The sequence below is a fragment of the Panicum virgatum genome, chromosome 9N, assembly GCF_016808335.1.
Source record: "Panicum virgatum strain AP13 chromosome 9N, P.virgatum_v5, whole genome shotgun sequence".
NCBI lineage: Eukaryota > Viridiplantae > Streptophyta > Magnoliopsida > Poales > Poaceae > Panicum > Panicum virgatum.
In genome coordinates, this window is record NC_053153.1 from 584,160 (window position 1) to 611,649 (window position 27,490).

Sequence of the window (27,490 nt, forward strand, 5' to 3'; positions counted from 1 at the left end):
CACCTCGGGAGCTCGGGGGATCCCTTCTTGCCTAAGAGCTGTCACATGCTTACATGGCATGAGACAAATTCTTTGGCCTTGAATGGAAGAGGCCCCCAGCCGTCGTCGTCGTCTGCCGATGGAAACCAGACGCCCTTGCGCAGCAGATGGACCAGACGTGGAGCACGGAGAGGTGCGGTCGTTCGCCGGCTTGTCCTTGGTGCTAGCGCCAGGGGTCCCCGCGCCTGGCGATGGGGGCTCGTCTGCAGCAGCACCGAGCTACGCTGAGGCGGATCTCCGGGCTGGCGATGGCCGGACGACACGGCCATCTTCCTCCGGGATGGCCGTCGGCTCCGGGCTCCATGTTGAGAGAAAGCCTTGAGCCGACGTCATGCCGTCGGAGTGGAAGGATGGCCGTTGCTTGAGAGAAAACCTTGAGCCGACACTGGGATGGCGCGGGGCAGCACGCGACAGGCGTCGCTCCCGCGCACCACCGTGCCGGCTCTGAGGCGTCGCAGTGGTGACGCACAGCAGGCGCAGCTGCCGTGCACCGTCGGACATAGGGCGCTGGCGCCCCAGTGCCACAGCATGCGGCGTGGGTGCCACCATGCCCCTCTTCATCTTCTTGTTCGTCGTTGCCGAGGATGAACACGGCCCCAGAAGCCTGAAGATCCAGCCAGCGCCTATTCTTCCCCACGGACGGCGCCAAAATGTCGTGGGGTTTCTAGGGGTACCCACAGCCGGGTGGCGGAGCGCACCCGCCTATTCCCTTGTGAGGGAGTACTCGGGGAAGTTCTAGGCGATGGGGCTGAATCTACGCTGAGACAAGGACTCAGGAACACACGATTTAGAGTGGTTCGGGCCGCCGGAGCGTAATACCCTACGTCCACTGGGAGATGTATTGTTCTTGGTGGTGTGTATGAACCTATCCTCTGCTGGCCTTGGCCCTTTCCCAGCCTGAGGTCTTCTAGCGGCGCCCCCTCCTTTTATAGATCAAGGGGGAGCGAATACATTGGACGTTGGGCCCCGACAAATGGGCCCAACGTGCTGTGCAGCATACTGCGCAGAGTACTTAAAAGACAACAGTGGTTGCGAATCTTTTCCTCCGATATGCGTACTGCTGCTCTTCTGACCCAGGGGGGTCTTTCCTTGTCCCGTCAGCTAGGTGCCCGTTGGAGTAGCGTAGCTTTCGGCGTGGCCTGCTGAGGCTATTATGTAGGCGTCATAATGGGCGAAACCGAGCCGTCGTATCCATCTGCTATGGCAGACTGGCAGGCGCGGCGTGGGCGGCGCCGGCGGCTCCACTACCTTGGTAATACGCGATCAATAGTGCCTCCTGGTCAAAGAATCGCCTCGGCTTCCACTGTATCAATGCGGTCGTCCACCTACCGCAATAAATGCAGTGGTGGGTGAGGCTTAGTATGGAGACCAAGCGCCCTTGTATACGTGTCCGCGCCGGACCACCCAGAGGTAGGGCGTCGACTTCTTCCCTTAGCGAGGGGTCCGGTTACCATACAGGAGGTCTGGGACCCTATGAGGGGTACGGGACTTCCACGGGGGTCCGGCCCCCTTGTGGGGTCCAGAGCCCCGGCTGTTCGGGCTGAGCGCCTGCCTCTTCCGGGACACGCGTCGTTCCCGGACCTTTCCCAGTCGTGAGGCAGGTCCGGAACCGTTGCCGAGGGATCAGGACTTCGGACCACAGGGGTCCGGCTGTTTGGACGTAGTCAAGGATAACTACAAGACCCTTGCCTAGACACAGCAAGAGGGGGTACCCCAGTCCTGGGGTACCGACATTCCGAATTGAAGACATTCGAATTGAAGATTCGAATTGAAGACATTCCGAAAACGGCTTTCTCTACTAGATATGGTCTCTATGAATTCACTGTCATGTCTTTCGGCCTCACCAATGCACCGGCTTATTTCATGTATCTGATGAATAGCATCTTCATGGAGGAACTGGATGTCTTTGTGATCATCTTCATTGATGATATCCTCATTTATTCCAAGACCAAAGAAGATCATGCTCGTCATATTCATATCGTTCTCCAAAAACTTAGAGAGCATCGTCTTTATGCTAAGTTTAGCAAATGTGAGTTTTTGCTTGAAGAGGTATCTTTTCTTGGTCATGTCCTCTCCAAGGATGGTATTGCTGTGGATCCTAGTAAGGTGCAAGATGTTCTCGATTGGAAGCAACTTCAGAATGTCCATGAGGTTCGGAGTTTTCTGGGACTTGCGGGATATTACCGCCGGTTCATAGAGAACTTCTCTAAAATTGCGAAGCCTATGACCGAGTTATTGAAGAATGGGGTCAAGTTTGAGTGGTCCCCAGCCTGTGAAGAAGCCTTTCAAACCTTTAAGGATCGTCTCACTACTGCTCCAGTTCTTGCTCAGCCAGATATTTCCAAGAGTTTTGATGTTTATTGCGATGCTTCTCGCATCGGTCTTGGCTGTGTTCTTATGCAAGAAAGCCGAGTGGTGGCCTATGCTTCTCGTCAACTCAAGCGACATGAAGAAAATTATCCTACCCATGATTTAGAGCTTGCGGCTGTTGTTCATGCTCTAAAAATATGGCGTCATTATCTGCTTGGTAATCACTGCAACATCTATACTGATCACAAAAGTCTCAAGTACATTTTCACTCAATCTGATCTAAACATGAGGCAACGTCGATGGCTTGAACTGATCAAGGATTATGACATTGAGGTGCACTATCACCCTGGTAAGGCGAATGTCGTCGCTGATGCACTAAGCCGAAAGGCTCAATGCAACTGCTTGACCATAGCTCCTCCTGTGCATACTCTCTGTGATGATCTTCGGAAACTCGGAATTTCTATGGTCAAAGAAGGCTATCTTGCTACTCTTACAGTCAGATCTAATCTTTATGATCAAATTAAGGAAGTCCAAAAGAAGAATAAGGGTATGGCTCGAATTCGGGAGTTAATGAATCAGGGCAAAGCTCGATGTTTCTCTACGGATGATCAAGGGGTTTTATTCTTTGGGAAGCGAATTGTGGTGCCTAAGGATCATAAGCTCAGGCGAATTATTCTTGATGAAGCCCACAGTTCTCAATTTTCCATTCACCCAGGTAGTACAAAAATGTATCAAGATCTCAAGCAAAGATTTTGGTGGACTCGCATGAAGCGAGAAATTGCTCGGTACGTCTCTGAGTGCGATGTTTGCCAAAGGGTTAAAGCCGAGCATCTTAAACCAGCTGGTACTCTTCAGCCCTTGCCTATCCCATCATGGAAGTGGGAAGAAATTGGAATGGATTTCATCACTGGGTTACCCAGGTCTTCTCAAGGATATGATTCTATATGGGTAATTGTGGATCGACTGACGAAGTCGGCTCATTTTCTTCCAGTAAAGACTACTTATCTTGTCAAGCAATATGCGGAGTTGTACCTTACCCGCATCATTTGTCTTCATGGTGTTCCTAAGAAAATTGTCTCTGATCGTGGTCCTCAATTCGTTGCTCACTTTTGGAGAAGTCTGCATGAAGCCATGGGAACTGATCTCACCTACAGCACTGCTTATCATCCTCAAACCGACGGTCAAGCCGAGAGAGTTAATCAAATCCTAGAAGATATGCTACGATCTTGTGCTCTTATATATGAGAAGAAATGGGTTACTTGCTTGCCGTTCGCAGAATTCTCTTATAACAATAGTTATCAAGCAAGTATCAAAATGTCACCTTTTGAAGCTCTTTATGGAAGACGGTGCAGAACTCCGATCAACTGGTCCGAATCGGGAGAAAGGCCTTTCTTTCGTCCAGATTTGGTGAAAGATGCCGAGGATCAAGTCAGGATTATCCGTGAGAATCTTCGCATTGCTCAATCTCGCCAGAAGACTTATGCTGATCGTCGTCGCCGAGAACTTCATCTAAAAATCGGTGATTATGTCTATCTTAAGGTTTCTCCATTTAAGGGCACTCGCCGTTTTCAAGTCAGAGGAAAGTTAGCGCCACGCTATGTCGGACCTTTTCGAATCATCAAGAAAGTTGGAGCAGTGGCTTATCAATTGAAACTTCCTCAATCACTCTCTGCAGTGCACAATGTCTTTCATATCTCTCAATTGAAGCAGTGTCATCGTGTTCCAGCTGACGCCGTCGACCTTGGGTCACTTGATCTTCAACCGGGCCTTACCTACGAGGAACACCCAATTGCCATTCTTGACCGAGATGAAAGAAAGGTGAAGCGTAACATGATAAAGTTTATAAAGGTTCAATGGAGCAATCACTCCGAAGATGAAGCCACTTGGGAGCGTGAGGATCGGTTACGTCAAGAATATCCGGAATTCTTTTCCGATGAGTAAGTTCTCTATCTACCACACCCCGCTTTCCTGATGAAGTTTAGTTTCCTAGATACTGTTATATGTGTACACAGTCACCATCAAGAAAACCCTAGGAATGTCTCACACCACATCATCCGGCCTTTGTGCATCATCTCTTAGATGTTTATCTTGTCTAGGTATCAGAGTTTTATCCTTCTTCTCTTGTCTGCCTAAATCTCGGGACGAGATTTTCTTAGGGGGGGGGGAGATTGTCACAACCCAGGAGAAAAAAAAGAGAAAAGAAAATAAAAATTCCGCGGGCCCCACCTGTCAGCCACCCTTTTCCCTTTCCCCTGCTCTGTTCGGCGCCGCGCGCTGCACGCGTCGCCCGCCGGCGTCCATCCTCGCATTCCGCGCCACGTGCCGTTGATCCTCGCGCACCGTGCCGCCCCTTCCCTCTTCCCCTCGCCCTCTCTCCTTATCCGCACACGGCCTGCCCCCGCTCCCCTTCAAACCCTAGCCCGGAGCACCATTGCCGCCGCCGCCGAGCTCCGTCGCCGCCGTGATTCACCCGCTCCGGTGAGCGCCGCCGCGATTTCTCGCTTGGGGAGCTCCCTTGCGTCGTCATCTTTCGATTTTGCCCCTCACCCGGCCCCTTCGCCTCCCCTGCAGGGCCACCGCCGCTCGCCTTCGCCCGCCGCCGCCCCTGTCCGCCGCGCCGCTAGCCCGCTGCCGCTCTCCGCCCGTGCTCTTGCCGGTGAGGTTCGCCGCCGCCTTCTTCTCGCCGTGCGCGCCTTCCCTGGCCCTCGCCAGTCCTCCTCCGCTCGCCCCCTCGGCCACCGCTGCCGGCGTCGCGCCGTGGCGCGCGCGCCGCGCGCGTGGGCGCGCCCAGGCGCCGGGTCTTGGCCTTGACCGGCCTGGGTGGGGCGCCTGCCCGTGGGACCCACCTGTCGGCCCCTGGCCTGACGGGTGTGGCTGCCCCGGGTGGACCTAGCAATTGTTGCTAGGGTTTCTTTAGGTTTATTTGTGCTGCAAACTTCCAAAATTCATAGAAATTCATGTATAGCTCCAAAAATTGTGAAACTTGTTTTGTTGGATTCCTCTAGCTGAGATATACTCAAGAAAAATATTGTTTTGCAAGTTAATTTGTTGTAGATTTATCTATAGATTTATCTTACAAAAGTGAGTTTATTGCTTAGTTATTTGTGTGCTGCTGGAAAAATGCCAAACCAAATTTTGTTAGACTCCTTGTGAGGTTTTGTTTTCAGTGGTGCATCTTACTCTTGTGTTTCCTTGCTGTTGGTTAGGGTTTCATTTCGATTTCGTGCTTGCTGTCCAAAAGGTGGTTTAGTATAGAACTTTTTACTGGAAAGTGATAAAATGGCAAAACCAGTTTTGTTAGATTTGCTTTCATGCCTTGTAGCTAAGATAATTTTCTTGGATTTGTTTAGTTCAGTTTGTATGCCTTTCCCGATTTTTCTTTCTTAGAGTAGCTGAAAATTGATCTATTTATGTTTACTTATAGGAAAATGCTTTTCCTGCAAAACTAATTTTCATGAGTTCCCTGCATTGTCTTTTGCATGCTCAATTTATTTCATGATTTTTGCTCATGGTTTAGTTCATTCCTTAATTCGTGCATCGCATTCATGCATTTTAGTGACCGGACCGTCGGAGAACGAACCCGTGGAGCCCGCCGAGTCCGTTGAGCCGGAGCCTGGAGTCCCGTTCGTGGTTGAGTCCGAAGTTAATCCAGGCAAGCAGCTAAGTATAATTCCTTGCTCCTATTTAATCTGAGTTAGTTAGTTATCTCACCGGGTAATGTTGGGTTATTTGTAGTACGTATGTATTGCATTTTTTGTACCTCATTTGATGCACTATCCTTCCTTGAATTGTTTAACCATGTCCTTGCCACTAGTTAGTTAGATAATTACTTAAATTGACTAGATGCTTAGCCCTGCTTAGAGTACTCATTTTGCTCGCTAGACAGGAATGGTTTGGGAGGATCACATTTACCGTTTACCCTTGATCGCACTGGTTCGGTCAGTTTGTGAAGAGGTTGGTAGTATCGAGATTCGAGCGGAATGTTAGGGCCTAGAGAATGAAGTCACATGGGCATAGTCCGCTTGGATCGTTTAAGGACCGTTCGTGGATGACGTCGGCTTTGAGCACCTTTTCGTGCTACCACATATCCAATATAATGGAACGGATAAGCCAATTACCTTCCTTGACTTGATCATTGATGTACAGTCCTAGATACGTGGCCAAGGGCTATGCAGAGAGGCTTAGAGGTGTCCCCGGGTGGACCTGCGAGTAGGAAAGTTTAGAGATGTCCCCGGTGGAATCTAAGTCTCTACGCGTAAGCTAGGTGTGAAGATTTCAATGATCGAGCCATGTTGGGAATGGTTGACGCGAGTACCCTCTTATCCAACTTTAGCGGGTTGGGTGAGTCGCATGGTCCTTGCGTCGTGTGGGTAAAGTAGTACACCCTTGCAAGGTTATAATCAATTCGAATTGCCGCGCTCTCGGTTATGAGCAAGCTCTTTGTCCGTTGAACTCTTCGTAGAAAGTTTCGGTTATGTTGGAAATGGTTGATGGCATCTCTGTGCCTCATTATATTGTATTCTCTTAATGTACTAAAATTGTTTAGGGGTTTGGGCAACATTAATCAATTCTGATAGGTGATAGTGCAGAGAACTAGCGCTGATGCAATAATTACTTAACCCTAAAGCTTTTACTTGAGCCAATGCACGATCCTTGCTTATTTAAACGCGTAAGTCTTGCGAGTACCTTTTGTACTCAGGTTGCTTTCTAAACCTAGTTGCAGGTGAACCCGAAGTGGTGTTCGGCCATTTCTACCCCGCTGATCCAAACGCGGGGGAAGAATAGGTCGTGGTGGCTGTAATGATGTCCTTGAGCAAGGCGTCATTACTTTAGTAAGTTTTTATCGTAATCGAGCTTCGCGAGAGCATGTAAATGCAATAAACTTTATGTTTCTGTTTAATATGACTATCGTGAGCCGAAGGCTTGTAAGCGAAGTTTGAAACCCACCTATGTTGAACTTGTAATATTAAGCTGTGAACTCTGTTTGTATGAAACTGCTCTTTGTGGATTATTGGCAATGTATTCGATTGTAAACGGTATGTGCATATGCTGATTCTGGGCGTATGTTGGAGCACATACCGGGACTACCGGATTTGATATTATTTTGGATGAATGACGTGTTGGTTATTCGTGTCTCTAGATGTGGGATAACACGTGGCATGCTCTCGGGCAAGCACGTGTTAACTCTCATCTGGATGATAATAACCGGCGGTTCGTTTAAAATAGTATCAAATTGGGCGGTTCTCACAACGGGTATCAGAGCTGAGTTTTCATGAAGTGAACCTAAAATTGGCTTAGTGGGTTGAGAGTCAAATAAAATTTGACTACTTGCACTAATGTTTACTTTTGCTAAAACTTTGAACTTAAGGCTAGTTGCTACCTTTCTTCCTTGGTCTTAGAGCTATTTCTTCCTTATTGCTTCACTTGTCTAATTAAAAAGTGCTTAACCTCTCTTGTCTGTATGAGTAGCGGGAGCGTAGGAAACCCTTTCACCCTCTGGAAACCTTTTAAGCCTTTTACCGGGGTGGAGACGGTGAGAATCACCCATTGTCCTGAGCGCTAGTAGTAGGGTTGTAGCGCTGCTGGACAATGCGGTTGTTTTGGGTCGTGAGTGCTAGAACGTTAAGACGTGCTCACGATGTGAGGAGACGTCATGTTGCATTCATACCTCGCATGCATGCATCCCTTCTTTTGGTTTTCAAATCTGCATCTAACCAATCTAGTGTGTCGTGATCAAGCACGAACAATGTGAAATGTTAAAAATATAAATACAAAAAGACACGAGACAACCGGATTTTTCCCCATAGTGCCGAGGAGTTGATGCTCCTCCTAGTCCACGTTGGAGCACCCACTAAGGGTATCGCTCCCTTGCATCACAAAGAAGCAAGTCTCCACTAAGAATGCTCTTTCTCCATCTCCGAAACGGCGAGCTTCACACCGTGTACATGCTTCACTTCTTGGGGCTCCTACAAACTCCAAGAGCTCACCAAGAACCTCCCGATCACCAAGACCGTCTATATGCCGTCAAACACCAAGAGTAACAAGCTCTCAAGGCTTCACTTGACCCTCACTAAGATGGCCCTAAGCTCAGCACACTTGCTACTCAAGGAATGGTTTAATTCTTTAAGTCTGGATTAATTTCAAACACTAGATCTTCATCCAATGGCTCAAAGCACTCTCTTCTTTTCTTTAGGGTGGCCTCAGCTATTCAATGCGTCAAAGACATAATAAATGAGCCAGGGGGTGGACTTATATAGTGTAGAGAAGCTCCCCTAGCCGTTACAAACCCACTAAACAAAAGTCGTGAGCGTGGTTAAATCGCAGTGCAGGCATCGGTTTAACTGGTCTCTCTGAGTCCAAATAGTAGCCATTACAGTTCTGACACAGGAAAACAACTGACGTTAATGCACTGATGATTCAACTGATGTAGCGTCGGTTAAACCGGTCTTGAAGAGGATTCTTTCAACTTGAAAACATGCTCTCTGAGTAATTGTAGCATGAATGCACCAATGCTATTATTGAGGACGTCGGTTCAACCGGTGATGTTGGCATTTTCAGCATCTTCCTCGGTCAACCGTGTTCCCAATGCACCGACGCTTCTGAATACAGCGTCGGTTTAAGTGTCGGTTTAACCGCTGATTGGCCTCCGGTTACACCGACACTTTTCAAGTATAGGGTGTCAGTTTAACCAGTGCTTTGGTATGTTCTGCCCCAAGTTTAACTGATTTGAGATTCATTTTGACTTCGAGTTTCTTTCATTTTTAAGTGTTGATTGGACTTCTGTGAGCTTCACAGAACTGGGCTTTGAGCAAGTATGCGAGCTTCTAAGGCTAAATCTTGTTAGGTTAAGGTAGTAACTTAAGAACCTTTTTAATAGTACGGTCAAGAACTAAAAATTATAAACCTCAACTAAATCAAGTGTACTTCATCTTCTTGTGACACTCGACACTAGAAGGGTCCTTAATCTTTAAACAATGAGTTCTTGGCACGCATGATTGTTTGAATTGAGGGGTCTCTTTTTATATTTCATATGTGACTTAACTTGTAAACATTATTTCTTTCAAAACACATGTTAGTCGCATATGGTTATCATTAATCACCGAAACTTATCATATACATCTACAAGGCTAGATGCGCTTGTGCACAGTGCGGGGATCACCCGTCAATTACAATGAAAAAAATTAAGATTACATGTAAATCGACTCATCATTGTTGGGGCTTCATCCATCATCTTGCATTGCTCCCGATATTGGTTTAATTTGCAAGTTGGGGCTTCATTGTTGTTGGTCGATCCGTACCGGCGGAGAACAACATGCAGTGAGAGAGGACCAAGCCAGGAACGGCGCCAGCGGCCGGCCGGCTAGAGTACGGCAGCGAGGAACGGAGGAGCAGCGCGCTGGACTGGCGTTTTCTTCCACGAGACCAAGGATTGGCGAGGCACATGACGGCCCAAGGCTAGCGATACAATGCAACCAAAAAAAACTCGACCTTCGAGCGGCAAACCGCCCCCGGGCATTAATGTAAGAAAAAGATCTCTCACGCAGGCCGAGAAAACCCTCGAACCCCTGCCCCACCCTTACACAGGGTGACAGGGGCGCCGTAACCCATATCGTAACCCGGTGACAGGGGCGCCGTAACCCATATCGTAACCCGTGTGAGAACGGGCCGGGGTGAGCCGGGACTTATTTCCATGTGCTTTGGCGTGTAGGCAGGCGAGGGGATTTTTTTAACCTCAGCCCGAAATTCGCTCCCATCGGGAGTTGAACCCAGGACCTGAGGAGTGCTACTGAGGCCACCTAACCAATCCGGCTAGGCACAACCATCTAAGGTTAGTCCCAATGGAGATTTTATCAGAGTTTCATAGACATTAAAATTATAACATATCAGCAAATTTACTAACATGGCAGGTAATTAAAGAGGAGAGAAGGAAAACGGGTTTCATCGCCTCGACACGGTACCGGCACAGATACCTAGTCTGACGACACGCGATGAAACTTGCACTGAGGCGGATTCGTTTCATCGGCGGATCCGCTGCTCCCCGCTCCTCACAGCCGGCCCCCTCCCCACGCCTGCGCTCGTACCGCAAATCGCGCCCCGCGCGCCAAATCGGCGGCGGCGCCGGCGCCGCCCCCTCCCATCTCACGCGGCGGACCGACTGAGGCAAGGAGTTGCTGTCGTCGCCTGGCCGGTCGCGGGAGAGGAGATGCGGTGTTAGGTTGGCTGCGGGAGGAGGAGAAGCGGCGCCGGGGCTGCTGCCAGGGGCGGAGACTGGGTGGCGGGCATGGGCCTGGCCCCCTATAGTTCCCAAATTTACATTGAACATTTGAATTTTGATTAAATCTTTATATAAATTAGCATGGTTGGTTCCCTTAATAATAATAAAAATAAATTCCTGACTCCGCTCCTGGCTGCTGCCCGGCCGGCCGCGGGCAGGTAGCGCGGTGCTGGCCAGGGCCGCGCGCGGGAGTGGTGGCGTCGGTCGGCCGCGGGCGCTCGGGCCGCAGGCGGGAAGAGGCAGCGCTGGGCCGGCGGCGCGAGACTGGCGGCCGGCCGGCCGGCTGCGGCGGGAGAAGCGTCGCTGGGCTGGACGACCTTGCCTCCTGGGCGGCCAGCCGGCGAGGAGCGGCGGGTCGGTCTCGGGGCTGGCTGCCGCGGGGGGAGGGGTCTAGCGGCTCGGCCGACGCCGTCGCATCCTGGCTGCACGGCTGTCGTCTGCTTGGGGAAGCTCCGCCACACGTCCACACCACCGTCCTAATCCTTGCACAGAAAGATGCTTGCACGATGGGAGATAGAGAGGCCTCATGCTCCTCTGGATGGACCGGCCACACCATTTAGTGTCGTATGAATATTGAAATTAATATAATTATATTGTATACATAGTTTACAAAAGGTTACAAAGTTCATATGCCATATTTGATCACACCACCATTGTATTGTTTAGTGCTGCAATATGTCTATGAAACTGTGCTATGAAACTATGCACTAAGGCTGGTTCCAACAGTGGGTCTGCAGCCCCAGCCCGCAGCCACAGCCACATCAGCGCCACGTCAGCTCTCGCCAGCCCACTCGACCCCAGCGCTCCATCAGTGAGCCTGCAGCCTCAGCCCACAGCCACGTCAGCGCCACGTCAGCTTTTCCATTCCAGACTTAACCATTTCAGAACGCGTTCTTTTATAATTTAAATGGACACAATAACCTCATTTTATTAAATTTAAAAATTTGGAAATTACATAAAAATTCGAAATAAAAATTACACGACAATTTAAAATAAAGGAAATTACATAAGAATAAAAATTACATAAATTACCCCGCCGTCTTGAGGATGAAGCTTCCATCTGCGCCTTCAGCGCGGCAATCGTATCCTCAACGGCGGCGAAGAGAGCATCGCCTAGCCCGTCGCTTGAACTCGAAGAAGACATGGCGTGGGTGAGGAAGTGAGTGAAATGGGGAGTGAGAGGTGTGGAATGAGCTTCAACCAGCCCTCTCTATTTATAGATGAGTTGGGGACGAAATTTGTGATTTTTTGGAAATTTTTTCGAATTTTTTGGAGTTCAAACGGTCAAAAACGGCTAATTCTAATTACAACGGCTAGCTGACGTGGCAGCCGTTGGCCAATCACAGAGCGCCATGTGGCAGCCGACCGGACGCCGGGTCGGTACCGACCGGCCGGTACCGACCGCGCGCGGCTCCAACGCCGGTCGGTACCGACCGCCCGGCAGGTCGGTAGCGCTACCGCCCCGCGCTCTCGGTTTCCGCGCTTACCGACCGGCGCGGGTCGGTAGCCGGGTCGGTACCGACAGGCGGGGGTCGGTACCGACCCCGTTGGAACCAGCCTAAGAGTGACTATTTCATTCCAGTGTCAAGCTGACGTGACATTCTTGGTAACTATGTGATGAAACTCTCCATTGAGACTGGTCTGATGGGCCAACACAGCCTACAGTAACTATAACAATATAATTGTCGCTGCTGCTTCTTTTAATTTGAATCTGCAGCCAGAAAGTCAAAAAACTACATTTGACTGAAATAAAGTTGTGAAAATTGAAGTAAACATGACATGAAACTTAAGTAAGCCGGCGGATTACGTATTCGTACCATTTTCCTTCCTCCCCGCTCTTGTATAAATAAGAAAACTTACCGTCAAGCTAAAGTGATCAGGATCGATCAAGAGGTAAATAAATAAATAAATTTGCTTTGAGTATATAGCAGGATAATTAGGGATCCAACTTAACAGTCCTTTAATTTGTCGTCGAACCCATCCACAATACCCTACCAATGATTTGAAATTATGGTTCTCAATTTTATTTGTCACCATGCACGGAGTATAACAATGAATTCATTCACTCATCAATGAGCTAGTTTTAGTCCCGTCACATTAAATGTTTGGATACCAATTAATTAGAAGTATTTGAATATGAGCTAATTACAAAAAAAACTGATTGTATAAACATAGGCTAATTGTCGAAACGAACCCAGATTATGATTTGGCAATACTATGCTACATTAAATATATGTTAATTATGAGCTAATTAGATTCATCTCGATAATTAGCCGTGACTAGGATCCAGAGAAAATACTCAAGTTTAGTTAGCTTCTAGAACCTAAACACCCTCTAATAATAAAGTCCTTACTAATAACTACTATATATCCTCTCGCTCTGTTCCTTTGTGCGGCCGGTGTATCTGGGCGCTATTTGGTTCGAAGAAGTAGTATAAAAATTTTGACCAATAATTAGGGGTACTAAATAAAGTCAATTTACAAAATTAACTCCAAAACCCTGCGCTACTTCGCGAGACGAATCTAATGAGGCCTTCGACCGCACGATTAGAGGATAGTTACTGTAGCATCATTGTAGCCAATCATCGATTAATTACTGTCATTAGATTCGTCGTGAAAAGTTACACATATCCGTAAAAAGGTTTTGCAAATAAACTTCGTTTAGTACTCCATGCATGTGAAATTCTTTTCTCGGGAATCGTGTGCGCTACTCGTGCCACTGAACCAAACAGGCCCTGATATATGCATGCATGACTGTGCAGCTGCAGCCTACAGGTCACCAATGGCGAACTGTGAAGCTAGCAAGGTTTACAATTTTGGCGAAATTTCGCCGAAATTTCGGTATTTTTTTCGTTTTCGCTAGTTACCGGGAAGTGGAATTTCGGTAAATTTCGTTTCAAAATTCAAAAATTCAAAAAAAATTGTGAAAAATTGTGAAAAAAATATGATAAAAACTAGGTGTTTTTCTGAGCAATTAGCACTTGAAATAATTGAAAAATAAATTGATTTTGATGGTTAAAATAACTAAATGGGTTCGGACCCGTTAACCAATAATAAACCCGTTAAGCGTTTTAACCTACCCAACTCACCTGGGTCCGCCCCGACGCAGCTCGTCACTCTTCCAGTGCCCTCCTCGCTCTCCTCTCTGTTCCCCTTCATCCCTCCGACCTTCCGCCGCCGCCAGCAGTCGATTTCGCCGCGTAGCACCGTAATTTCGGCGGAAAATCACCGAATTTCGGCCGGAATGTAGAGGATCCCGCTGCTGGGTAGGCGCGGCGACATACCGCTGCATCCCGACCGGATTTCGCTGTCTTACCGGCGAAAAACCGCTACTTATGTCCGGATTTCGGCGCTGGCTCCGGGAAAGAAAGGTATGAGAGGTTATTTTGCGATGGTGATGCTTGTTGATGTTGATCTAAGTTAGTTACTGGTGATATGTGATGAACTTCATGCTAGTTAGAGGAAATGGGGAAGCTAGGGTTAGAGGAAATGTTAGGATTTGTTAGTTGATTTGGCATGGAATGTATAGAAAAAATCATTCCAACATTTTGGATATGAGTTGTATTGAATATTAGTGATGAATTTAATAGCCGATTCATGAACTTACACCGTGTTATTTTTCTGTAATTGTAGGACAATGCCAGACGTAGTGTGGGAGCATGGCCAAAAGGTCGGGTGGTTTCAAATGCAAGTATTGCAGGGATGAGAAGGGTGGGGGAGGAGCAACACGCTTCAAAGAGCATTTGGCACATAGGGGGAAAGATGTGAAGGACTGCCCTTCGGTTCCGACCGAAGTTAAGGAATTCTTTAGTGAGCAGTTGGACAGGAACAAGGTTAGAGCAAAAGCAAGGGCCCGAGAAAGAGTGCTGAGGGACCAAGCAGCAAGGGGCGCGGCACACTGACCTAGAGGAGGAGGGTGGCCAGGGGCACGACGAGGATGCAGAGCTACAGGCTGCCTTACACCAGTCCCGCCAAGAGTATGACTTTATGCAGCAAGCTGGGCCACGATACGAGAGGGGTGGCGGATCTGGAGCTGCTTCTGGATCTAGAAGTGTTGGTGTTGGAGGCAGTGGTGGACCACAGCCTTCGATGTTCAGAAGGAGTCAGTCACAAGTCCCCGAGAGGGTTAGGGACTACCACCTAGGTTTGAGCAGTGCTCCACGGCAGCAAAGAATTGATACCGGCCCATGGACTGTCAAGGGGAGGACATCAAGAGAGCTTCTAGGGAGGGCATGGGCGAAGGCGTGCCATGCTGTCGGTATTCCCGGCCGGAAAGTCGATGACCCATACTTTAAAGTTGCGATCGTGGAGACCCAGAAACAAGGTAACAATGTATATTTTGAGCTACATTACATATCCTTCATTGTGATCTTAATGCTTTCTCTTCTATGACCGCAGGTGTTGGAATCAAAATACCATCCGGGAGGGAGATAGATGGAAAATATTTGGATGAGAATGTGAAGGAGATAGAGAAAGAGATAGAGAAGTGGAAGAACGAGTGTGATGAATGTGGAGTCACGATCATGTGTGATTCGTGGACGGGGCCTATGCGTAACTCGGTCATTAATTTCTTGGTGTATAGCGGTGGCACCATGTATTTCTTGAAGTCCATCAATGCGTCCGACAAAATACAGGACCATCAATACTTGTTGAAGGTAAGTCCATGTATCGATGCATTGTTCTCACCTTGGCATAAAATATAGGACCATACGCATATCACATTGGCAATGTTGTGCAGGAGATACGAGCAGTGGTCATGAAAGTGGAGCCTCACAATGTGGTTCATCTTGTCACGGATAATGGTTCGAACTACAAAAAAGCCTGCAAAATTCTCTGTCATGAGTTCCCTACCATTGCATGGCAGCCTTGCCTTGCCCATACCATCAACCTTATGCTGAAGGACATAGGGAAGTGGCCGGAGCATGATGCTTGTATTCGAAGCACGCAATGAATTTGCAGCTGGCTCTACAACTCCAACAGTTTACACAGCATGATGAGGGAAGCCATCGGTGGAGAGTTGGTCAAGTGGAATGTAACAAGATTTGGGACCAACTACATGTTCCTTGAAAGCATGTATAAGAAGAAGGACCAGTTCATGACATGGTTAGTGTCACCTGAGTTCCGACGGTCCCGCCACTTCAAAAGTGAAACTGGAAGGTACATTTACGAATGCATCACAAGTATTGAATGGTGGGCGAATATGGAGTATGTGATCAATGATGTTGAGCCTCTGTACATGTTTCTGAGATTTGCTGACACAGACAAGACACCTAATTTGAGTGAGGTGACAATGGAGTATCAAAACATGAGGCAGACATATGCCAGCAAGTTCAGCAGTGACTACCCCCGGTTTGAAAAGATCATGGCTGTGATAGATGCAAGGGTGACCACAGTGATGTCAGGCACATATATGGCCACTGCTTGTGCTCTTAACCCTTACGTGCAGTACAGTTTGGGCACATCACAGACAGTCATGGCAGTAATGCGCAATGGTCTGGAGAAAATGTTGAATACTAATTCAGCAGCAATTACATTGTAGGAATTTGAAATATTCAGGACGAAGCAAGGTGAGTTCTCTAGTGACATTGCTAGGCGAATGGCCATTGACCGGAAAACTTCACCAGCTGCTTGGTGGGCTACATTTGGAGGAGATACACCAGTGTTGCAAAGGGTCGTCCGACGCTTGTTGTCGCAGTGTGCAGCCTCTAGTGGATGTGAAAGAAACTGGAGCACCTTTGCTTACATCCACACCAAACTGCGCAATAGGTTGAGCCACCAGAAATTGGACAAATTGGTCTTTGTGAACTACAACCTCCGCTTGCGTCTGCAACGTGCTACTAGAGGGGTCGATCCATATGACTATGATCCAGTTAGCAGTTTCATGGATCTTTCTTTGTACCGGCAGTCATCAGCAATTCAAGATTGGATGAAGCAATCAAGGTCCAATGGAGACCCAGCATTTGATGAAGACTCAGACTTCACTGACACTCCATTGCCGAGCCAGATGTTCACTGACATAGGCTCTTCTCATGGTCACGATGAAGATGTGGAGACATGGGCCGAAGAAACAATTGGGGACACACATCTGGGAAAAAGGAAGACTAAGATTGGTCCCGAAATGAGAAAATGGAAGAAACCACGCACTGAGGAGGAGTTAGATAGTGACGATACCACACCTGAGCCTAGTGGTGGTGAGGACATTGGTGATGATGATGATGATGATGATGATGATGATTCCAGTAGCAGTGAAGGTGATGGCAACGAAAGTGGTGGTTATCGTATATCTCCTACTATAAGGTTCACTGGGGAGGAGGACTTCACCCATGCAACACAAGATACAGATCATGGAGCACCTACTTCACAACGACAAACAACATCGACACGTCGACATGGTCGACAGGCCCCACTTGCATATGATGAAGATAGCTCCAACTCTGCCTCCAGTGGTCAGTACTACAACCCTTACAGTACTTCTCCCCCTGCAGGGGGCTTTCTGTGGCCACCACCAGGGGTGGTGAACCCGCCACTTCCGCATGCAGTTGCAGCATTGCCTTATTTGGATTATCACGGCTACCTACCATATGAAGCTCCACAGTTGCAATATCACCCACCTACGTATGTGTATTTGCCACCAACAGACGAGCCGTATGAGGGACCACCGGGAGAGAGATTTGAGGACTGAAGAATGCAGGTACTTATCCTATCAACAGAACTTATCTATACATTTTGCTTACTCTACTTATTCAATTTATTTCACATAAATATTTAAATGCAGAGAATATGCTACATGGATTATTCTGGACTATGCCTTTGCCTCTGTTGTATCTTTGGATTGTAATAATTCTAATGGACTTTGGATGTATTGCGTTCTATGTGTGGACTTTGGACATGAGTTATGTGTAATAATTCTAATGGACTTTGGATATATTACGTTGTATGTGTGGACTTTGGACATGAGTTATGTGTTAAATGGTGTATTTGTCATTGTTTTGTGGAGTTATATATATGTTATGCATTATAAACTGTCAATATACACATAATCAGGGGAAATTTTGCCAAAATTTTCAATTTTTCCATATATACACATCATTTTCTGTTAATTTGCATCATTTTACGGTGACAAAACCGAAATTTCGGTCAAAATCACCGAAATTTCGGTCAACAAAACCGAAATTTCGGTCGGAATGCAACGAAATTTCGTTTTTCGAATTCAAAATCACTTTTCGGTCGAAATTACCGAAATTTCGCCCGAAATTCAGTTTCCGCCGGATGGCGGGATTCGGTGCAAAAACGAAAAGGAGAACTCTGCGCTACTTCGCGAGACGAACCTAATGAGGCATTCGACCGCACGATTAGAGGATAGTTACTGTAGCATCACTGTAGCCAACCATCGATTAATTACTGTCATTAGATTCGTCGTGAAAAGTTACACACATCCGTGAAAAGGTTTTGCAAATAAACTTCGTTTAGTACTCCATGCATGTGAAATTCTTTTCTCGGAAATCGTGTGTGTTACTTGTGGCACTGAACCAAACAGGCCCTGATATATGCATGCATGACTGTGCAGCTGCAGCCTGCATGTCACCAATGGCGAACTGTGAAGCTAGTAGCTGTTCTCAACCATGGCAGCGATGCTAGTTCGGTCGCTTGCATCGATAAAGCTAGGAGCAGCTCCTCGGAACGCATGCATGCGCTGCTGCTGCTCCGGCCGCGTGTGGTTGCAGCAGGTGGTTGCAGCTTTCGATCGAGCAGATGAATTAAATTAAAGCTACTGTGACACTGTCTACTGTTACTGTGTGAAGCTTGTTTTGCATTTGCGTTGCTCCAAAATTAACACGTACTCGTACGTACGTACATACTACAGCACATCACATACGGCGCAGCGCAGCAGCTGCAGATGCAGTAGACTTGCAGCCCAGGTTTGTCTTCAGTTACCCATCTATCTATATTAGTTCCGTGAAAAGTTTTCAAAATTTTTCAATGACGTACATCACATCAAATCTTACGATACATACATGGAGTATTAAATGAAGTTAAAAATATAACTAATTGTACAATTTGATTGTAAATGACGAGACGAATCTTTTGAGACTAATTACTCCATAATTGGACAATAGTTGCTAAATAAAACCGAAACGTGTTACAACAATTTTTTCGCGAAGTTTTTGCGAACTAAACACACCCATACTTATCTCGCATCGTGATCGATGGCTGCCCCTGCGCCTCACGGGAGCAACAGCATCTATCATTCATTACCTGGGTACTACAGTGCCGCCACTTCTTGTTCTTCGTTCTCTCTATATAAATATATCCTGCAGCAACCTCTCTCTCTATATATACTCCCTCCCTTCCAAATTATAAGTCATTCCAAAAACTTTTGAGAGTAAAAAATTTTCAAATTTGACTAAATTTATATAATAAAATAATAACATTTATGATACTAATTAAATATCATTAGCTTTTTTGTTAGTTATATTTTCATAGTATATCTATTTGATGTCAGAAATTTTTGTGTTTCTCTTTATAATTTTGGTCAAATTTTGAGATGGTTTGACTCTCCAAATTTTTTGAAATGACTTATAATTTGGAATGGAGGGAGTATGTGTCAGATATATAGTACAAATGATATTCTAGATTACAGATATATAGTAAAAACGATAGTATATAAACGAAGCATTCTTTTCTTGATCAGGTGATGATCGAGACAGAATAAGGAAAAGGCCGGAAGGGCGTGCGAGCATCATATAGTACATCCATTGATCCTCTCCCCCATGCAGTCATGCAGAATCCGGCCGGCCGCGGCCGGTCTGTGTCGCGACACTGGCAGTTCCCTGACCAAAAGACAGGGGTCGCATGCATGCCAAGAGATGCCGTATGTGCAGCAGAGAGAGATGCCTGCTCTGACCTGCCCCATGCATGAATCCATCAGGCAACACATATCAGGCATCACCGCATCAGGAGAGAAGCGAAAGAGACATGCATGTAATGCACTGGAGCAAAGTATTGCATGCATACCGTATTAAATTAAGTTTTTTTTGTAAAATCTTTTTTCACAGATAGATGCAACTTTACGAGCCGAATCTAATGAGCCTAATTAATTCATACATGATCAAGAACAGTAATGCTCCCGCGGTCAAAGACCTCATTAGGTACAGTCTACAGTACCGTGGTTGTGGAGGTGATTTTGCAACTAATCTCATTAATACCTCTAATTAGTGATTAAAGTTGCAAAAAGTTTTCACGAAATTTCTTTCGCGCCCAACTAAAAAGCCTATCAATAAGTTAAGATATGATGATATGATGGAGGTCTATATATATATCAGGCCGGAGTACAGTAGCCGCTGTACGTGCTGTGTTGGCCTGATGAGCGAATGCTCCTCATTTCTTTTTCGAACGAAACTGACCGAATTGTACATATTATGGGGGGGAAAAGAAGCACGCAACATATAAATTAAATTGATGCCTCTACCGCTCCATGTGACACTGTTGTCCCTTTTATATGCATGCATAGTCGATCGATTGGATGTCATTTTCTACAGCGGCAGGTCAAGGGATCATGCCTGTCTGGACAGTGCCTCTGACCCATCGTTGTAGCTCCACTTTACAACAATATATATAGACAAATATGCCCTGAATTTCTGCAGGTAAAATCAGATATACATATAGTTGCTCGTGCATTAATTTGTAGATCTACGTGATCGAGTTATGGATGTAAGCGAACTAAATTAAAATTTAGGTGGAAACATTACATGCTTTAGAAATAGGTATTGATAAAGTTAGTATGAGTATCAGATACTTATAGTTACCCATGTATATACTTCCATAAAATAATTTATAAGGACCTATGTGATCGAGTTGTGGATATACAGAGGATTAGTCCGACTCACATACGGTATATATGGATTAAGTTCCACCTAATAATGATATAAAAAGGTAGTCGAAATAATATAATTAAAACGAGTTAGTTGACGGATGAACAGGAGAATTGAAGGAAGGTCCACGACTCACATACAGATATTGCATTGGAGTGTAGCGTTTCAGTCGATCGGCACTGAAGCAATGCAAACACTATGCTATCTAGCTCCATTTCTGCTGCCTGCCGGTGCCTTGAGCTGTCACGTCGTCGATCCTCACGACTCATGAGCTCATAACCGGCCGACCGGCCGGCCGGCATTGGCAGTGAGGGTACACTTTCTTTTTATATAGGATTCGAGTTCATCCAAAACAGATTCTTACTCCATCATCAGCTTGCTCGGTCGTGTGCAAATATATATACAAGACAAATCCAATCGCGAGCTGGGTCTACCACAGATATGCATGTCGGTTAAGTTGCTGCCAGCAGCCAACTCATCAGAGGCAATACATATATACTAGCTACCATGGATCACTCTTCTTGCCTCCTTCCTGCTCACAGTTAGTTCGTTGGCGCCACCATGGCTATTTTAATTAGCTAGGATTGAGCACTATTCTCTACTCTGCATATTATACATTTCAGCTGATACTAGTACACATCATCCACCATATATGGTACTATATACTCACTTAATAACATCTCAAAAGTACGTAGATCATTATACTAGCTAGCAGGCTCGCTCATCAATTGGGGTGCGCACATTGTTAGTCCTTCTGCATTAATTATATATTGTTCACAATTTACTTTAGAAATAAGTATTAATTTAGACCATGTTTATTGTTTACATCAGCAAGCAACCAAGCATATATAATTTTCTGGAGACCAAAATTTGATATTTATTAATTTAGTAATATGGTAAATCAGTATATATATATATATATATATATATATATATATATATATATATATATATATATATATATATATATATATATATATATATATGCAAATGTCATTTCATAAGTTGCAGATTGTAGAATAAGAGATTAAGTCATTCAAAATCTGCAGCAATAGTTGAGAACCACATATTCCAATGAGACTCAGCAGGTTACATCTATATCCTAATAAGAAAAGGCAGCTAGCAGGCGTCTGCAGAATACACACACAGACATATGCTGGATTTACTATGAATAGGAACGTACGCGGGTTCGATCTACTAGTAAAGATGATGATCCATGCAATTTACTGGGGAAATGATGGAATCTGAACACATATTTATATATGTTCTAATGTTAGTTTATTTTGTAAATATATCTTAGCTCTGAATTAATCATAATTAAGCACAAAAGAATAAATTAAGTAAACCAGGTGCATATATACTTATAGCTTGTAATAACCTATATATATTTCATCAAACATATATATCACTACTACAGATCGGGCCATTTGTCCCGGTTCCAAAGGGCTATTTGTCCCGGTCTTGGAACCGGGATTCGGCTGCCGGGACAAAAGCCCTAGAGGGGGTGGTAGAACCGGGACAAAATGTCCCTCGCGCTAAAAAATCTTTGCGCCCTGCGGGATTCTAACCCAAGACCTATTGCCTAGCGCATGGCTTCCTTGCCAACTCACCTAAGTAGTACATGTGACTCAATAAAGAATAACTCCATTTTGAACTATCACGTGGAGGGGCCTTTTGTCCGGTTGGTAACACTAACCGAGACAAAAGGATCCTTTTGTCCGGGTTGGTGCCACCAACCGGGATAAAAAGGTCACACTTTTGTTCGGGTTGGTGTTACCAACCGGGATAAAAGAGTTGGGCCTTTTGTCTCGGGTGAAGCCACCAACCGGGACAAAAGAGGAATCTTTTGTCCGGGTTGGTACCTCCAACCGGGACAAAAGTCCCCTATCCCCCTACTGGCCCGGCTAGCATTTGGACCCGGGACAAAAGCCACCTATTGTCCCGGACCCAAAAGCAACCGAGACAAATGGACTGGAACAAAGAGCTATTCTGTAGTAGTGTATATGTCATATATATGTTGTAGCCTAGCTTCGTTCCTTATACCTTGGGCCTGTGTGCTTGATCGATCCCATCAGAACTTGTGCCACTCGTAACTTACCCCTCTAGGGTAGATGTTTTCAGTATTCACAGAAGGGTTACTGCTGCTGCTAGGCTCCAACTCCTCAAGCTCCGCAAAAACCTCATCTGCCGCAGTTTGGATTGGCTGATGATAATGCATCATCTCCTCCTCATCAAGAGAGCCGATGGTGTAGGCAACGTACCCTGCTGCTGCTGCTGCTGCTTCTGCATTAATACCTTCTTCCATCATGTCTGTCGTCGTCGTCATCTGCTGGCACTCGAGCTCGAGGTTGCCACTAGCAACCCCGTTATGCTCGGAGTAATAGTTGGCGTTCTTTGACGATGACGATGAAATTGTTGGATCAACCCTGCAGGTGTTTTTCTTCTTGCAGCTGCTGGTGGATGTGTGAGTATGAGGGCGGGAGTATCCGGCGAGTACATTGCGTTGCATTGGCCAAGGGTGGTTGTGCTCTGCCGTGTAGGTGATCACTAGCATGTTTGGGTCACTGCGGCTGCGCTCTACTTGCTTCCTCGCCATACATCCCTTGGAGCTGCTGCACCTGTAGTAACCTCTACAAATAAAAATAAATGTGCATGATGAGTGTGTGTATATATAGATTGAATTATTAATATAATGGGAAAAGGGTTGACTATTTTATAATTGAAGAATATACATAAGAAATTGTACTACCTAGACTCTACAAAGTAGCATCCGCTGTTTCAGATTTGAAAGAATTGATATAAATAACTGTATCAGATTCTATAAATTAGCGCACAATTCGGGCTTCTGCATTATTAGGGTCCATATATAAGACACTAATATAATGGTGTATATATAGATCATGAAAAGTGTAGTGCATCAATTGGTGGTACAGATGAACTGTATTTGCGGATGTGTGGAAAGATATTCAAAAAGCCTGCTAGCTTAGGCACACCTTAGATTTATGCAAACTTTAGTAGCCTAGAAATATAGTTGGTTGATATACTACTTATATTTCATTAAATGAAGTTATTGTAACATTTTCTGTATTTCTTTCGGTGGCTATCATACCTCAGCGAAAATGCAGATTCGTATTAGCGAAAGAATAATTAAAACTTTAAGCACATCTAAAACCGCCAAAATAAACTTGTGGAATATATACCCATGTGCAATGAATATTATTAGGCTAGATCCACTTCACCGGAATGATCCATTTGAAATTTCATTTAAATTGAATACTAATAATAAACACATTGGCTGTGCAAAGAATATTACTAGGGTTGATCCACTTCACTGTAACGTTCCATTTGGTGAAAGCTAATTTCTCATCAAATAGGTTAAAATGAACTAGAACAAACAAGCTCCAATCTATGACTCAACCCACTTTTGATCCGGTATTATGCTTTAACCTTATATGCGAATATAGGCAGCAACAGACCAGTTTATCATGTACAAGAAATGTTATGGGGACTTAATAGAAAGTATATGCAGATAAAGAAAGAGCTTTCTGGTTATGCTTAGTTTTCAGCTAAAGAGAATTCACCCCTCTAGTAGTCTATAGCTAATACTCCCTCCGTTCGGAAATGATCTACATATTTTGACTAGAGAAAGTCAAACTTTATAAACTTTGACTAATAATTAGTTAAATTATATGTATAATTAGTTTATAAAATTTATGTCAATACATATGTATTCAAAGAGGTTTTGAGATGACATTGAGTTATTCGTAATTGACATTATATTCTAAGAGTGATTAATAAGTCAAACTTTACTTCGAATGACTTTCTCTAGTCAAAATATGTATATCATTTCCGAACGGAGGGAGTAGAATTATCCTTAATTAGTTTTCTGGTTATGTACAAAAATTGAGTGCGTCTACTTCATGTGATCATCGTTTGAAATATTATGAAATCCAACATGTTCTATATACAATTTGATCAGTTGGAGGAGAATTATTAAGATCTAGATACAGGTATATACATACATACCGAATATAATAGTATTATCATTGAAAGTTTGAAGTCATCTTCTATGCCATACTCCCTCCGTCCCGCAAAAAAATGTAGTTTTAGAAAATTTTAAACACATTACTCATCCAAAAAAATGACTTTGTTGCCCCTAATTACTTCTACCAATTATGATTGAAAATCATGTTATTTATTTGATTTTCTGGATCCCCAATGAATGCATAGAAAAGTGATATCTACTAAATATTTGATTGACTCTATACGTTTTCCTATGCAATACTTTCTTGGTACTTGATATTACTTTAATTAAATATGGATCTCATTACAAACTAAAACTACACTCTTTGTGGGACAAAATTTGAATGCTAAAACTGCACTCTTTGTGGGACGGAGGGAGTATATACTAATTTTTCAAGTAGCAATTTGGACACCAGGCCATAAATTATATATGGACTGGATTTTTTACATGATTAGCATAAGTTCGTTAATTCAGCACTGAATTCACATGAACCTATCTTAATTTGTATATATACATATGACAGTCGATGGATGTAACTGATCGATTGGAAGAATAGTGAAGAAATCAATAAGGATGTGTTGCATAGATTGCTTTCTTATTATTATTAGTTTGCTAAGATCACGTTAAGATCATGTTCCTCTGGATCATATTGCAATGATCAATTAACCTGAGAATGTTAGTTACTGGTCTAGCTGGAGATAGTTAGTACGAACTATAACCATAGATGCTTTAATTTGTACATATATATTTGTACAAATGACAATAGTTTCTTTATAAATATTTTCCCTTGCAATATAACTAGTTCTTCATAATTTTCTAGCTAGATGGCAACTAAATGTAGTGGATATGTTTTCTGAAGATATATTTCTAAATGCCTGTTTTCTGAACCAATCAATTAATAAGAAGTCCTAATCAAGGAAATTGGAGCTGCCTTTTATCTAATTATGATGGCCATGGTTTTTGTTGCTCTTACCACGATGCTGGTCTAGCACATACCTGCACATATACGAGAGCAGTGTTTGTTAGTGAATGGGAACATTTGGTCGATTCACATCTCTACACCTAACATAAAGACGGCACTACTCCTTTTCCGAAAAAAAAGCATCGCCAAAGAAATTAAAGATATCTGATGGCGATAAGTTTTAATTATTGTGGGTCATTATTATTAAGTTCTTGCCTTGCCAAACGAAAAAAAAACAGATTAATTTTGTATGTGGGCATGCACCTTGGGTAAGGCGAGCCCTTGATGGGTTTCTGGCCGTATTTCCTCCAAGCCCAAAGATCAGACGGAATCACCTCTCCCCCTCCTGGCCGGCTGCTCGTCGGAGGCAGGGCCGGAATACACACCACCTTCTTCACCTCATTTTTTCTGCAGCATGTATGTATATCCAAAACTCTGAAATAAATTCTGGGGCAGCAATGCATGAACAAAATGGATTGGTGATGCAAATTAAAATGTATGAATTAACTGATGTCCAAAGCATCAAATTACAAAGAATCAATCTAAGTCATCAAGTAGCTTAATTATTCATACCGAGCAGAATGACCAAACCCCCAAGCTAGCTATCTAGGGAGCTTCTCCCGGAGACAAAGGATTTAATTTGATGCAGCTAGCTAGCTGTCCCATTTTATTTATTAAAATGAACTGTTGTCCAAATCAGTTTTGACATCCCCAAAGCATTTGAAAGCTATCAGCTATACCTATCCAAAAAGCTGAGTAAACTGCAGTTGAAAATAATTAAACCCCCATGAATAAGTTGATCTCTCCAAGTTAAGACAGTACTGCAATAATGTGTGCGAATTGAATCAGAGTAACCGCGAATTGAAAACAAGACATGAATTAGCATGAAGTAACAGTAGAAAAGGCAAGGGAATAATAAAGGGATTGATTGGTAAAGAGAGAGGTATATATATGGCAAATCATGCGAGATCTTAAGAATTAGTTAAGGAAGAAGAAGGCAACTGTTAATCCCAAATTAAGAAGAACGCCACACAAGATATATATAGAGCTAACCTCTTGATGATTTGATGAGCAGCTGGAGAGATCCTCATGGCCTCTTCGCCGTCGACATCGGTGGCAGCACCAGCCATCGCCACGTCGCGGCCATAGCCGCAGGTGTGCTGCTGGGAGATCTGGACCGCCAGCTGCGGCGGCGGCAGCCAGCAGGACGCGCCGCGCGGCGCCGTCGCAGACGACGACAGGTATGGATCGACCATGCACGGCGCCTCGAGCATCATCACAGGCCGTGACTCCGCCTCCTCGCAAGGGACCATCTGTCGTCGGGCCATTGCAGCAGACGACGACATGTGACCTGCTGCGGCAGCAAGCAGAGAGGGAGGGGGTGGTGTCCGGTGACTCGTTGAAGGCGGTGCGGCCATTGCACCTGCACGAGCCACGACGTCGGCGAGGTCGCCTTGAGCAGCAGCGCCGGCGACGGCGGCCGCCATGTCCATAGTGGCGCGTAAGTACTCTTTCTACTTTCCACTACCAGCTAGCGCGACCCCGGCCGGCAGCTGGAGCTGGAGCTAGATAGCAGTCAATGGACATACAGTCACACACACGCACACATGAGCATACGAAGGTCGTGTTTAGTGACTCCCGTAAAATTTTTGAAAGGATATCTTTTTATATTTAAATTACTAAATATAGATTAATTATAAAAAATAATTACAGAACTCGTCTGTAAATCGCGAGACGAATCTAATAAGCCTAATTAATCCATCATTAGATGTTATTTACTGTATTATTACTGTAGCAATTTATCATCTAATTACAGCTTAATTAGGTTCATTAGATTCGTCTCGCGATTTACAGACAGCAGTCGCAATGCGTTTTTTATTTCATCTAGATTTAAGGCTGCATACAGGTGCCGGAAATTTTTTTGGAATTTTGATTTTTAGAACTAAACATGGCGCAAGTTAGCGGGAGAGAGACGATAAATGGATGGGATGTTTTTAGATTCTAGCGTGT

The 27,490-nt window shown here is 44.9% G+C and overlaps 2 protein-coding genes across 3 annotated transcripts; one reads left to right on the forward strand and one right to left on the reverse strand.

Annotated features, from left to right (window-relative positions):
* Positions 1 to 16,219: 16,219 nt before the first annotated feature.
* On the forward strand, positions 16,220 to 17,652 carry LOC120693057. Its single transcript, XM_039976456.1, has 2 exons — positions 16,220 to 17,314; positions 17,399 to 17,652. Exon 1 carries the CDS (start codon positions 16,220 to 16,222, stop codon positions 17,303 to 17,305), a length of 1,086 nt encoding a protein of 361 aa, XP_039832390.1. The 3' UTR covers positions 17,306 to 17,314; positions 17,399 to 17,652.
* Positions 17,653 to 22,119: 4,467 nt separating this feature from the next.
* Positions 22,120 to 27,060, reverse strand: LOC120687409 (probable WRKY transcription factor 14). 2 transcript variants are annotated; one of them, XM_039969401.1, is made up of 4 exons: positions 26,534 to 27,060; positions 25,745 to 25,888; positions 25,493 to 25,515; positions 22,989 to 23,125 (listed from the first exon to the last, which is right to left on the reverse strand). In XM_039969401.1, the coding sequence occupies exons 1-4, from the start codon at positions 26,971 to 26,973 to the stop codon at positions 23,073 to 23,075; spliced, it is 660 nt and encodes a 219-aa protein (XP_039825335.1). In that variant the 5' UTR covers positions 26,974 to 27,060; the 3' UTR covers positions 22,989 to 23,072. The 2 variants fall into 2 exon arrangements, with proteins under 2 accessions (XP_039825334.1, XP_039825335.1); XM_039969400.1 differs by lacking the exon at positions 25,493 to 25,515 and having other exon boundaries at positions 22,120 to 23,125.
* Between the last annotated feature and the right edge of the window lie 430 nt (positions 27,061 to 27,490).

Bases quoted from the DNA above. Each gene is read 5' to 3' on its own strand.
- LOC120687409 (XM_039969400.1), bottom strand. From the start codon at position 26,973: ATGGACATGGCGGCCGCCGTCGCCGGCGCTGCTGCTCAAGGCGACCTC. The intron at 25,889-26,533 runs GTTAGCTCTATA...TACATGCTGCAG, and splicing joins GCTCATCAAATCATCAAGAG to AAAAAATGAGGTGAAGAAGG. The intron at 23,126-25,744 runs GTGCATGCCCAC...TTTTATTTGTAG, and splicing joins AAGGGCTCGCCTTACCCAAG to AGGTTACTACAGGTGCAGCA.
- LOC120693057 (XM_039976456.1), top strand. From the start codon at position 16,220: ATGGCCATTGACCGGAAAACTTCACCAGCTGCTTGGTGGGCTACATTT.